Source organism: Balaenoptera ricei, chromosome 11 (assembly GCF_028023285.1).
Source record: "Balaenoptera ricei isolate mBalRic1 chromosome 11, mBalRic1.hap2, whole genome shotgun sequence".
NCBI classification, from domain to species: Eukaryota; Metazoa; Chordata; class Mammalia; order Artiodactyla; family Balaenopteridae; genus Balaenoptera; species Balaenoptera ricei.
The window spans coordinates 42,069,666-42,084,254 of record NC_082649.1 but is presented as its reverse complement, the minus strand read 5'-3'; the positions used below and the strand labels follow the sequence as shown (position 1 = coordinate 42,084,254).

Genomic DNA, 14,589 nt, shown 5'->3' with positions numbered 1-14,589 from the left:
CAGGTTTCTAAGGAATCTGACTGGCCAGACAGCCCCAAACCAAGGTGAGGAGCCAGACTTGAAGCCGATGCTGGGCTTCGCCTCGCGTGGGAGGAAGGGGTACTCAGACCCACAGGAGGTTAGCATAAAACCACCGGCGGCTCAGGTATTTGAGGAAAGGGAGGGCATTCTTAAAGAACTCGGCTGCCTTCTATCATTTGAACATACGAGGAGAAATCAACTTTAAAAAGCTGTAACTGCTCATGTCCAGGGTGACTTTATTTCATGGAAGAATAAAAAGACAACACCAACAGCATGATTTTCCTAAACACCACACAGGGACAGGCGCTTTTCATTCCTCTTTTATCACATCATACAAAATTTAAAAAAAGAAATCAACAGAAATACACCAAAACATACCCCCAGACCCCTTAAATTAGCAGACTTAAAATTAAAACTTGAAGCAATATTTTGTTATACTTTGATCCAAACTCTATTTACAAATTAAATTGCACTTATAAAGACAGCAACATTTCTAACGGGGTTGTAGGTTATTCTGCTTTATTGTGGTTTTATATCTCAATATAAAACTTTTAAAGCTTTCTTCAGTAAAAACCGTACTTTCTTTAATAGTACATAATGTATTTCCCCACTGAATTTCTGAACCGGTTTTCTCTTTTTGTGCTTTTCTGCTCTGTTTTATTTTACAAATGGCACATACCTTCTGAGCAGGTACAAGCAGACAAAACACTCATCCTAAGAGACTCATTCATGAAAAAGTCGGACTGTAAAAGAAATGAAATATTAGCAGTCTAATCCTTTGGTTCATCTTTTAAAAAAAAAAATCAACTGGTATAATTTACGAATTGGTGGTAACTCTTCTTTTTGGTTAAAAACAAATCCACCTGGTAGATTACTGATTAAAATCCAACACTGCTTTCAAAGTACCACCTTTCCAGCCTCCTCTCTGCTCAAAGATGCCATTGTGACAACTGCTTTGACAGGACACGGGCTACAGTAAGGCACAAGTGGATGGTACAAATAAAAACAAATACTTTAGGACTGGTGGTTGTTTTTTTTCCTGCACGTACCGTTTCCAAGATAAAATCACAAAAAGAAATACATATTTTTTGTTATGAAATACCTATACAAAACGTTTAAATGTACACCATCTGAGCTGCCAAAAAGGGTTTAAAAAAGTATCAATTTTTTCCCCCATACATAAAACTCTCTCTCGTCAGTAGGTCCAAGAGAACTTGGGTTCACAATGTCCCAGCACTTTATGGGAGGGAAGAGGATCAAAATTCCCCTTCCTGCTCTCCCTGATCCCAACACAAGACAAAAACAAAGGTCAGATGTTGTCAGTAGTGTATTCTACTTATTACAAACAACTGAAATTCAGGAAAAAAAAAAAAAAAAAAGTCAGGCCGGAGACCACGGGTGGGTGCCGGATCAGAGTAAGGCACTTCGCGGGGTCGCAGCACCCCGACGCGTGGGTGGGGACCGGTGCGGGGTCCGCTGGAGGCCAGGGCCTCTGGGGGCTCCACGGGGGGCAAGGCTGGCTCCGCAGCAGGATGACTCGGGAGGTATGACGTGGACGCGCCATCTACACCGACGTGGTCACGCGGTCAATGGTGTGGTTGACCTCGTTTTTGTTGGAATCCAGTCCTTTAGCAGCGTTCCTGTCGTTCCGTAAATTTTCCACCGTCTTTTTCATGTTCTTGAGCTCGCCTGGGTGGGGCGTGGCTCGTCTCAGGAGTGTTCTCTGAAAGCAAAGAGCAGGGTGAGTGTCTGGGTTTTACTCCAACACTCCTTCAAATGCGAAGCTTCCTGGGTAGCTTTCCAACACAGGTCTCCCCTTCCTGGAGGTTAAGAGGCAGAGTGGGCGAAAAGCTTGCTTTGGAGGCACGTGCATTTATCAACTGCTCCCTCGTGGTTAAGGGAAGATGAAAGTGTTGAGTATAACTTACCTAGTCAAGATGGAAGGGCTCCTTTCAGAATAAAAGAATACTTTGTAAAATACGAAATGAGTGTTACAATAAGAACAAAGTTCCATGTACAGTAAGAAAAAATAAAAGATTTGTGAGATAGAATTGTGGGGGGGGGGGGGGTGGGGAGGAAGAAGAGAAAGGAGTCAAAAAAAATTCTAAAATTAAAATCCCTAGAATGTTCTATTATCTGAAGCGGTTCTGGCTTTCTTCAACCCATGAGGCATGGGAGGTGAAGGAAAAGGGAAGTGAGAAAGAACTTCTTTTCTAATTTTGCTGCTGTGTTTTATTTATGACCTACTGAAGAAAGTTCACATTTTTCTAATAAAGACCACAGGGTGGGAAGTGAAGTGACAGGGTATGGGCAATGTTTTTAAAATTATATTATTTAACATGTTATGTGCTCTTTTGCTCCTAAAACAGCATTTACGTCTTATAAATGGCCAGTCCGGGAGTTTCAGGAGGAGCTACGATAGGTTAACAAAGGAGGAGCAGTACTAAGGCAACGAGTAACTGGTGAAATAATCATGCTCCAAGAAGTCATGAGATACGGTGCTTTGTGACCACCTAGAGGGATTGGATAGGGAGGGTGGGAGGGAGGGAGACACAAGAGGGAAGAGATCTGGGAACATATGTATAACTGATTCACTTTGTTATAAAGCAGAAACTAACAGACAATTGTAAAGCAATTATACTCCAATAAAGATGTTGAAAAAAAAAAAGGAAAAAAAAAAAAATGAAGAGTGCTGAAAAGGGTAAATATGTGGGTAACTATAAAAGATAGTGTTTACTTATTGATAAATATTTTAAAATAAAATTTAAAAGCACAAAATTAAAAAAAAAAGAAGTCATTAGATAAAGTCATTTACATTGGAGTCATTTTGTCATGCCTAATTCCTACTTTGCCCTCTACTACTGTAAGTGAATAAAAGCCCACTTGGGGACAGCTGGAATAACAAAAACTCCAGGCAGTAATTGAAAAACTGCCCTTTGTCTTGGGGGCTGCAAGTACTCCCTCTGAGTTCTGCTTATGAAAATCTCAATTAGTGCAAGGAGTTTAAGAAGCCTAAGCCAAATTGCAGGAAGACTCCAAGAGTTGTCCCTGACTCAACTGAATGGCTGAGACACATATGGAGGATGGAGGCAAGTAGGGCTGAGTGGTCCTTTCAAACCTATTCCTGATTTCTGAATGAAAACCCATAAGGGAATCCTACTAAGATCACAAGCTCTCTGCATGAAGGTGAAGGCTCCCGGTTACGTGAAGGTGAGCAAGAAGTCCAGGAGGACAGCAGGCAAGCTAACCACGTGGTGAAACATGGATGAATCCACATGGTATGGCTATAAAGGGGGGTGGAGGGCAGGGAGAGACTCAGTTCACTGGGAACAGCAGAAAAGAAAAAATTCCCAACCAATTTTAAGAAAGCAGTGGGGGCAGGAGGGGTAACTATCACAAATAAAGAAAAAGAAGCACCCACAAACTATTCAGACAAACAAACAGAAAAAGTCTCATTTGCCTTATATACATTTGGTGAATCAGAACCTTAGAAACTCCCAGTTTTGCCTTCTAAAAAAATTCTTAAATGCTGAAGGCAGAACAGAGAAAAGACTATTTGAAAATAAGAGAGATCTTTATCAGGTGTCACTTTCAATCTCGGAAGGCTTTTAAATTTTGAACGTCTGTGCAAGCCAAGAAGCTCGAATCCCATACCGTTTCATTATCGTCCTCATCCTTTTCATCTTCCAGAAATCGGATTGCGCTGACTCTGTTCACTGCCCGCTCATTCCAGGCCTCATCGGACACATCATTCACCAAGCTCTCTAGGGCACCACAGCGAGGCAGGTTCTCTGTTGGACAAAGACCACATCAGCAGGGTTCCTGTGACTGGCAAGGTTGCCCTTTCTTTTCAAGGATGCGTAATTCTGTTAGAGATCATAAGATATCTGCTAAATCAATATTTACTATTTCATTCCAGAATGTCATCATGATTCATAGAGTTGTCTTTCATGATTCTTTTTTACACGCTCACTTCAGAAACTTCCTCTTGACCGTGATTTGGCCGCACATGTTGGATCTAGTACTTTGCTTGGCAGCGCAATCTACCGCATTGTTCTCTTGGGGTCTTAAATGCTCCTCTAACGAGGCTGGGATAGGCAAGGTGGCTCCGTTCGCCTAGACCCTTCTCCCTTTTTTCTATCGAAACCGGCTCCCAGAAGAGGATTTATGACAGTCATGTGATATGAGTGTGAATGCTTCTTTAAACCACACATAATTTACAAAACAAAGGTACAGTCACTCAAAACAACTCCCTGCCTTAAAAACAGTTTGCTGGAGATGTTCAATTCTAATCCTCCAAACTGTCTGTTTGGATTTTAAGGGACTCTCACCTCTTTAAGGAGTATGTATTTGCATTTTCAGCCTTAGCTTGAACTCAAAACCAGAAGGCTGTTTAAAGAATATCACATGTGATACACGGGTATGAGCAGCACGTTTTTTTCTGCAGAGATACAGGGGAAGCTTCCCAGAAAAGACCCACAGTGACCTCACACCTGGGCTGGCTCTGCAGGCAGATAAGACACAACGCAGTCCCAGTCCCGTGTGGGAGTGAGAGGCCTTAAGGACAGGCATTAGCTGCTGCTAATTCTCGGGGCCAAGGGAACCTGGTCCTTCAATTTACCTTGGCAGGCAGGTTCAGAAGGCAGCTGAGGAAGTAAGACACAGGTGAGAACCTTCTCCCCGGTGGTGTGGTCAGTGTCCGTCTGGAACGTGAGCAGCGGCTGGGACTGGTTGTCTGATAACCACAGAGCCTTCAACTTCAAAGCGGTCAGGGATAAAGGCAGGTGCGACAGCCTCGATGAAAACAAAGGGAGACATGGGGAGCTTACAGTCTGTGATTAAATCAAGTCTTGTCCAAAACAAAACAGGAAAAAAAATAAAAACCGCTTCCTGGGATTGGGTTCAATATGTGAAAAGGTATTATGTTTATAATAAGATACTCGGTTCACCCTTTGCCAGTGGACGCTTCAGTGGGTGACTGTGCTTCCCTTTTCTGTCATCACCTCTCTCATTAGCACCTCCAGGCCACGGGGCAAAAAAATGAGGAAATTACAGCACACGCTGTTTACTCCTGGGAAGTTTCCATTTAAAGGCCGGGGTGGGGCGGGGGCGTGGGGAAGCCAGTGTAATTGTGGAAGAACCCAGAAGCCGAGTTCTTCCTAAGTCAATGGGGACAGCCTCACCGGCAGGGCTGGAATAAGATCATGGCATTACCTGCTCCCAGTAGTACCTGGCAAATCGGGACGTGAGGAAGGTGAGGCCTTGGGTGCTGCAAAGTTTAAATTGCAGTTAAAATAAAGATTAAAAGTGTTTCTTTATGGACTCCACTTGCTCTCTCTGGGGAGATTATTTTAGGTATTCCATTTTAGACTTTTAAGTTTCTGAAAGCTCCCACTTCTCAGACACCTACGTGATAATTAATTTCCACCTCAGATTGCTTCAGTTTCGAAGGAGATAAAACACTTTAAAAATTGTAATGTGATGCCTAAAGAGTAGTTTTCTATCTATATTTGTACAAGTATTTGACCAGTTAAATCTATTTAGTGACGACCGTCCCCAGAAATCATATGCACTTGGTACTTGGCGAAGATTACTTGGAGCAGAGGATCTCAACTAGGGGCAATTTTGCCCCCAGGGACACACCTGGCAATGTCTATAGACATTTTTTGGGGTGCTATTGACATCTAGTGGGTCAAGGCCTGGATGTTGATAAATACCCTACAACGCATAGGACAGCCGCGCAACAAAGAACTATCCAGCCCCAAATGGAACACTGCCAAGGGTGAAACGCTGCTCTAGTAAAAACCAAGGCTTTACAAAAGTTTAATTCACTCTGGAAACACCCGAACCTCTGCAGATACCAGGAATTTAAGGTTTAATGAACTTAAGGTTATATTTCATCAAGTATTTTCGCTCTAAGGATGGCTCCATGGATTAAAGGATAGCTCCATCTTAGAAATGACTTCATACGTTAGCTAAAAATAAGCTAATCACAGTCTGTTACCTACAATAGGAGGCACATTTTCTTAAAAGAAATCTCTGGCCCATTAATTCTATAAGAAACTACGTGACAGCGTGTATTCCTGGGGTTCTTTCTTCTATGAAATGGTACCTCTATCTCCATTTAACATACATGGGAGAGGTGCCTAAATGTCTCACCAACAGATTAATGCAGACGTATCAGACGTATTTTGAATTGACAGACTTACGGGAAATAAACTAGAACTCCAGGAAAAGCAGTTGTACTCCAATATTATAAAACTAATCCAAGTAAAACGTAAGCACAGACCAACTGAGTTACTTTAACAGATGAAGTTAGAAATGATCAAAGAATGCAGACAGCGTATTAGCAAACTTTCTATAAGAACAATGAATACATTTCACAAAAGCCTTCCCATGTCCTAGTTATGGAGGTGAGAAAATATTTTCTTTTCCTAAAAGTTAGTCCAGTCAAGGCTGACCCATCCCATACACACGCAGTGGGTGCAGTATTGGTTAAATACAGGGAACTGTGCCCACGTGGGAGTGAGGTTCTCAAGTCGATGCCATGAGAAGTGCCTACGTGAAAGGACCCTTGAAAAGACTCCGTGTGTTGTACACGCCACTATTTCACCAGTGACAGCCAAATTGGGTGGGAAATATGTGTTTTTAAATCCCAGAATCCACCCAGTGCAGTGACATGCACATACCAGGAGGATGCCCGGAGGGGTCTGAGGGCACAGCAACTCAGCCCCACTTCCCCTGATTCTGAGCTATTGGTTCTTTGAGGGGGCTAGAAAGTGAAATCTCTGTGCTTATTTGTATAAGCGTACAAATGATCTCTCCCTCTGCCCAAAGGCTGTCACACACATACTCAAATGCAAGGAAGTTAAAGACACAAGGCAGGTATCTGCCAGACACTGTGACAGGACTTTTAAAAAAAAATATCCTAATACACTGGGGGGGTGCTTAAAAGACATCAAACCCTTTTTCATTTTATTGAACCAAAGGGTAATTTCTTTTGAAAGTTTGTCCCTATTTCTTTTTTTAAAAGGAATTAAGCTAATATCCTCCAGAATGTTTCAAGTTTCAACGTCTTGGGCAAGAAATCTCTACCTTCGAGAGAGTAAAGAAAAAATAAGTCAAGATTTGAAAGCTGGCATGACACACAGATACTAAAAACACGGTCATCGTCCCTTCTCAGACTAATAACTGGCTTCCCAGATAAATGCTAAAGCAAAGGTATAGACAAAAGGCTAAACAGAGCATCAATAATAAGTAACAGCTGCTAAGGATGCAACTCATGTCATAAAAGCTAAAATAAATTACTAGACTCCATAACAACAGGTCTTAAAATCACATGCCACCAAGCCAGGTAAGACGGATGCATGGTCTAGAACACTGGTTTTCCTGCAAAGAATCAACGTGCCAGCTTGGATTCGGCTGCTGCCGGCCAAGCACACACCACACACGAGCTCGTTCACACATGTCTTATGGACAGAGGTGTTCCCAGTGTCAAAGAGGAAAAAAGCCCCTGCTCCCTGCCCAGTCTGCAAACAGAGACTCTGCGGGCTGGGCCGACCCTGTCGCTGACTCACTGTGGCCTGGGGGAGAAAGACACACACTCCTGTGTTTCTCTTGGGTGAACCATCCCAGATACAAGCCAGAAAACAGATTTTTTTAAAAAATCTGCTTTCCAGGGTACCTTCTGTTCACTACAGGATCAACACAAGAAGCCGCAGCCCCATTTGTACACATCTCTGTGCTACATTTAGGACCACATTGTCCCAGAAATAAAAAGCTCGTGGTTACTATTTACATCAACAGTACAAGGAATAAAGCAAATGAACAACCAAACCGTGAGCTTCTCGTTTCCAGATACATCGGTGACCAGTCCGCTGAAGTGACCTACCCCACCTCTGGCTATGATAGCAGTTGCTTTATCAAGTTTATTTAGCAACTAAACATGGCCTACTGATTAACGTAATACTAACTAATAAACCTATGGCTGAATGCTTCTTACAATTGAATATTTCATCTGTTACCTCCTAGTAGAATTGTTACTTTTAAGCAAAGTTTTCAAAAATGTTTAGAGATACACAGAGAGAACATAATCAGTGAAAAAATGTAAACAATACCAAAGTATCTAAAGTGTAAACAATACCAAAATATCTAAAGTGAAAGCCCCCTGTAGCCTCAAGTTTCCAGCCCTCCTCTAGGGGAACCACTTAATATTTTGGTGTTCTCTATAGGTAAGACTTTTTAAAAACAAAAACAGGAATGAGAGCACCAGGTACCGTCCACACTTGCTCTCTGCCCTGGGCATCGTGGGTCACAACGCAGAGAAATAGATCATTCTCTAGCTGCTCAGTATTCCCCAGTCTGGCTATACTGTTGTGTTGTGTTTTGTCTTTTAATATTTTTTCCAGCTTTATTGAGATATAATTGACATATACCACTGTGTAAATCTGAGGTGGACAATGTGATGATTTGATATATAAAGTTGGTTCTCAGTGTCTGAGGATGCAGGACCCGCGGATGCGGAGGGCCAACTATGCTGCGGCATCTTATATAAGGGGCTGGGGCGTCTGCCCATGTTGGTACCCTCGGGGGTGCTGGAACCAATCCCCCCAGGGATACGGAGGGATGACTGTTTTGGGAAATGATTACCTCAGGAGGCTTAGTACCTCCATCTCCTCAGATAATCACCATAGTGTGTGTGTATGTGTGTGTGTGTATGTGTCTGTGTGTTGGAAACATTTAAGATCTACTCTCTTAGCACCTTTAGAGGATATAATACAGTGTTGTTAACTGCAGTCATCATGCTGTATGTTAGATCCCCAGAACTTATTCATCTGCTAACTGGAAATTTGTACCCTTTGACTGGCATCTCCTAATTTCCCCCACCCGCTAGCCCCTGGCAACCACCAGCCGACTCTCTGTTTCTATGAGTGCAGCTTGTTTAGATTTCACATAAAAGTGAGATCACACAGTATTTGTATTTCTCTGTCTAACTTATTTCACTTAGCAAAATGCCATCAAGGTCCATCCTTGTTGTCTGTCGTAAATGGCACGATTTCCGACTTTCTCATGGCTGAATAATATTCCATTTCATCTATACGTATATATGTGTGTACACACTCACACTCACACACACACACACACACACACACACATCTTCTTTATTCATTCACCTGTTAGATGCTTAGGCTATTTCCATATCTTAGCTACTGTGAATAAAGCTGCAATGAACATGAGAGTGCAGATACCTCTTGGATATCCTGTTTTCTTTTCCTTTGGGTATATATATACCCAGAAGTTGAACTGCTGGATCATATGGTAGTTCTATTTATAATTTCTTGAGGACACTCCATACTGTTTTCCATTGTGGATGCACCAACTTACATTCCCGCCAGCACTGCACAAGGGTTCCCTTTTTGCTGCGTCATCACCAACACGTGTTACCCCTTGTCTTTTTGATAAAAAGCCATCCTAATAGGTATAAGGTGATACCTTTTAGGCTTTTTAATTTATTTTTTGGATCATGGAATTCCAAGTTACAAACTATTTCTCTGTTGACAGCCATGGTTTGCAGTATTTGGTACTAGTAATATTGCGAGGAAGATTGCTCCAATACCCGATTTTGTGTACTTGGTGGATAGTCATATGGGAAAGAACCTAAGAGTTAAGGACATCTGTATTCTGGGCCCATAGCTGATTGCTGATACAAGGCACCTCCTCTATTACTGTACCAAAAGGCTTGCTGCTTTAGTCTCCAAGTGGCATTTTAGCGTTATCCCTGCTATAATTTTCCTATCAAATGTGTCAAAAAAAGTTTCTGGGAACCGACATGCAGTCTCCCTGTGCCGTTTGCTATTTTTATGTGCTTGGGGGGAGAGGCAGAAACTTCTGTTGTATTTGGTAGGACTTCCCATGGTGTGGCATTTCTGCAAGCTGGAAAGCTAACATGGTAGCCTCTTTTCACCTGGAGGGTATCAGTTTCTCTACTGATACTTTAAGTAAGTAGTAATTAAATATTTTAATAAGCTTAAAATCTGGTTATGCATCTATATATACAATGGACTAAATGACACACCTAACTGACTCAGATGACAGCTATGGCACTCGACTTTTTAATTGGTTTTTTTCCACCCTGGCCCAGGCATAATAAATATCAAACTTTCCCTTCTCCTGAGAACTTGAGAATGGGGGTCTTCACGCGTGTGAAAAACAGTTTTTAGAGGTCAGAGCCATCTTTCTGCTCGAGAATTAGTGATGCAAATCCGTGCTCCCCAAAGTGGCAAGAACTGGGGCGGGTGTGGAATCACTGAGCTTCTACTGCTGTAGGGAGAGGTTAGGAGGGAAGGGCCCTTCTCAAGCTGCATGTCTCCTGTTGGGCTTTAATCCAAGCAGAAATTCAACATCCAGCTCAAATTAATTCTGAGTTTCCAGTCACCTGTGAATGGCCTTAAGAATCTATCAGGATGTCCTGAAAGCATCAACTTTAAAACGGTGAGGGTTTCCTGAGGCCATAACTCATCACCAGGTTCCCCCGAGTCCTGCTGTTTGTTTAGCACTACTGTCCACGATCCATTAGCAGGAGTGAAAAATGGTGGCTCGTGCCTGACCTGTGAGCAGCGAATCACGTAGCACACAATCCCCCAGACACTCTTTGGATCGCTGGCCTTCACCATTTTGAAGCATTGATCATCTTCCCCTGGTCCAGCATGTTTTCTCCCATCCAACTATATAACACCCAAAAGCATTTTTTAAATTCCTTTTGGCAACATAGCCTGTGATATCAGGCCCTGTGCAGTGGCCTGCCAGCCATTCTGCAAAATGAACATTTTTCACATTTCCATTCAGTCGACAAATATTCACCAGGCATCTAATGAAGGGACAAATCACAATGACACACACACCATCACATCTAACTTTAGGGAACTTTAATTTCAGGAGGGTTGCATGCAGGTAAACAAGCAATTATCATCAGGGTAATTCAGAAATGCAGACCCAGAGAGGAGGCTTCCTGGAGAAAAGAAGAGCATGAGTGCCAAAGGATATAAGTGGGGAAACAGAGAAGATGTCAGAGGTGGAAAGAAGAGCCTGGGTAGGCGGGCTCAGGGGAAGGAAAGTGCGGTGACATTTGCAGTGACGAAATTGGTTCAGAATGGCTGAAATGACTCTAGTCCACATTCCAGAGTCTGGCAAGCAGCCCACGGGCCTCTGACCCAGAACTCGAGAGATGGCACTGCTGTGACCTTGGGGACACAGACTGGTGGCTCGTCAGGTTTTTTAGACTATGAAACACCTGGCAATTCTGACATTAGCTGTGGATCTTCTCACCAGCAAAGTGTCCCTGAATACAATTTTGTTCACAATGTCAGGGGGTTCAGAGTCACGGGCAGGATACATCAAGACCCCTGGCTAAAATCTAGCTCAGACTCATGGGAGCTCTTTTTTCAGATGAGGAAACCAAGGTCCACAATGACATACGGAAGCCAGTTATAAAAGCCAAGACCTAGGTCTCCCTCCCCCTTCCATCGCAGTACCGCCATCTGGGAAGCATGTGTCCGGCCGTGCCCGCCGTAACCTTAAAGGACTCCACGCTCTGGCCGCCCTTGACCTTGTCCACTCCATCCGGCTCCATCACTCCAGCTCCCAGACTGGGAGCTTCCAGGCCTGGCTAATGCGACCAATCAGTATATATTTTACAAGGTGGAGCAAAGGCAATACAGCCAAGGCTGGGGTGGATGACCGTTTGCTTGTCTCGGGCTTACCTGTTCCCTGCCACATCCAGGACGTGCAGCTCAGCAGCCCGTGACACCTCCGCAGGGATCCGAGTCAGCCTGTTGTCGCGCACGCAGAACACAGTGAGGCTGCTGCACCCGCCGATCTATAATGGGAAAGAAAACATGACTGTTTTCCAGGTTTTTCTGGGAGATGGGGGTGGGACTGGAGGGTCTTGTTCATCAAATGGCATGAAAAGGATGCACAAAATAACATCACACGATTTTAAGTCTCACTGATGACCAACTATGATTGATTTAAATCATATAAAACACTGAGTCATCCAGTAAGCTTAAAAATCTCTGCAAAACATTAAACACGTATGTTCTAAATTAAGTCAAGAAAATAAACAATACAGTTCAAAAACTGCATTCTGAACAGAAAGTCATTTTCTACTGCTACCTAATGCAACTGAATCTTTTAAATATGTTAACCAGACAACACATGTCCAGACATATAGTATTTGGTAATACGGGAGTTTAAGAATTCTAGGTTGGAAAAGAATATGAAAAGAATATGAAAAAGGAGATTTTATATATATACATATATATATATATGTATATATATAGCTGAATCACTTTGCTGCACACCAGAAACTAACACACACTGTAAATCAACTATACTTTAATAAAAAATTAAATTTAAAAAAAAGAATTCTAGGTTTCAAAAGTCAGGCCAAAGGTGATACACACACACACACACACACACACACACACACACGCACACACACACACCCCTTTGAAGACCTGCCCATTATGTTAACTTCAGTGTTCCAGTTTCTTTAAAAAAAAAAAGAAAAAGAGGAACATCTGAGAGATGATACATTGATTTCTACCATACATCTTTTAATAGCCTTTGGTCATTCACAACTTAATTTGATAAATTCATTGCCCTTTGACAAATGCAAAATGAACCATCTTTTAGCAAAAAGTGAATTTGGTCGGCTATGACCTACTGCTGAAAGCACACGTCGATATCTGCGTCCACACCAAATTTGATTCCCCTTTTAAGTAACCGATTCAAAGGTAATTGAGCTTAGTATGAGTCTAGTCTTCACAAAAGAATTCAAGGACTCTCTTGAATAAGCTGTCTGTGGTTTCTACAGTCAGGAAAGCTGAACGAAAGGGGTTGCAAAACCAGCTGGGTCCCAGACACAACATCCCGCAGGCCTGCGTCCACGTTACACTCTCCGCACATGCGCTGTTCTGACTCAGGGCGGCTGGGGAAAAGGGCTGATGAAGGGACCTATTGATTCTGATACATGGAAAAGTACCCCAGAGCCTCCGCCAGAGGAGAAGCAAGACACCCGGCTCTTCATCAGTATCTGAATATACCTTCTGCCCTTTTCTATTTATCTCTGTGTTAAATGTGACGACTCTATCTTAAAAAGCGGAATGCACATTTATGAAACTGCTACATAATTACCTTTGTGCACAATCTTTTTATGTCTTCCCTTAGGAGTTAATATAAGGATTTTGAAATAATATAATTAACCACAGCATGTAACCATAATGAATGTAAAAGAAAACTAAACACACAAGAAAACACAGACTAACATTCCTCTCTGGTCACCTGGAAAACACCCAGAGATGTACTGTTCCCCTCGTTTCTCAGTATTCACATTTCCCAGCCCAGAAAAACTGGTTTGCTCACTGTCCTCTAAAAGACATCCTGCATTTTCGGTCACACTGTTTCTTATAGATACAGCCTTCTTCTTTCTGTCTTTTTTAAATCTTACCATCACCCCCAATTAGCTAAACATCCTCTACCCCGAAAAGCCTTCCCAGAACCTCTGGTCCACATCAATCCATTTCCTTCCCAATTATGGTCCATACAAACCCTCTGACAGATCGTTTGATGGGGCTGTTTAATTTGCACGCTTACATGTCATCAGGGTGCTTGGCATCCCCTCTGCCCAAAGGTGAAGCCCAGCTACCTGCCAACATTCCTCATGAAGGTATGTCTACACGCTTGTATTTGTTTACTTACTACTGAAAGGCTGCTACTTAAAGTTGTCATCTGCTTCTATGTGTAACAATGGAGACCACAAAACTCTTTTCCCTGGTAAGAATTACTAGGGCGGTCTCTCATGTTTTGTAAATATCATGTCCTAAGAGGCATATCTTCTGTGGGGCCTGGCATTCTTCCCTCCCTTGAGGAAGGGGATCAGTTTAATCCAGGTGCCCAGGCACCTCCCAGAAGGAAAGGAATCAAAACCCTGGACACCCTGGATCGTGTGAGGACCGACACGATTAGATTCTCTCTGATGAATTTAGGTGACAAAGATCGACCCATGGGGAGGTCCCCGTGGGGCCCGGCCCCGCTCCATGTGGACGGGGATCCTCACCGGGTCTGCGAGCCAGGAGGGGGGCCTTCTGGGTCAGCACGTGGCTGAGGCCGGTCACGCCTCATGCCGGCCTGGCTTTGAGGAGACAGGGCTTATCTGGACTCCGGGGAGGCAAAGCAGGTATCGGTTATTTACACACAGAGCCGAGGCTGCATCGTGATTTGGGGCTTCGCTTTGTCAGGAAGCCGCCCACTGCCCCAGCCACCGGCGGGGTCTTTGTTTGGGGGGCCTACTGTTGCATACACCGTGTGAACATTTTCAATTTGTACCGTGTGCCTATACCATCTACTCCTAAAAATTAATTAACTAACGAAAGTGGGTCAGAGAGGTCTCTGAAAGTCGTCCGTGCAATAAAAGTTCCGGACAAGTTCACACCGCTTACGTACTTTGGGGGAAAGAACGGGAACTCCCGGTGGAGGGTGTGCACTGCCTACGTGTTTACAGCCTCAGAT

General features: G+C 43.2%; 1 protein-coding gene across 1 annotated transcript in view; it reads right to left on the bottom strand.

Annotated features, from left to right (window-relative positions):
* Positions 1-240: 240 nt before the first annotated feature.
* The window catches only part of LRRC1 (leucine rich repeat containing 1), a 126,803-nt gene continuing 112,454 nt past the window's right edge, over positions 241-14,589 (bottom strand). The window contains exons 11-14 of the mRNA XM_059938983.1: positions 11,781-11,896; positions 4,643-4,815; positions 3,676-3,812; positions 241-1,744 (exon numbers count right to left, since the gene is read on the bottom strand). Coding sequence (XP_059794966.1) covers positions 1,586-1,744; positions 3,676-3,812; positions 4,643-4,815; positions 11,781-11,896 — 585 coding nt within the window. The 3' untranslated portion in view covers positions 241-1,585. The remainder of the gene's footprint in view (positions 1,745-3,675; positions 3,813-4,642; positions 4,816-11,780; positions 11,897-14,589) is intronic.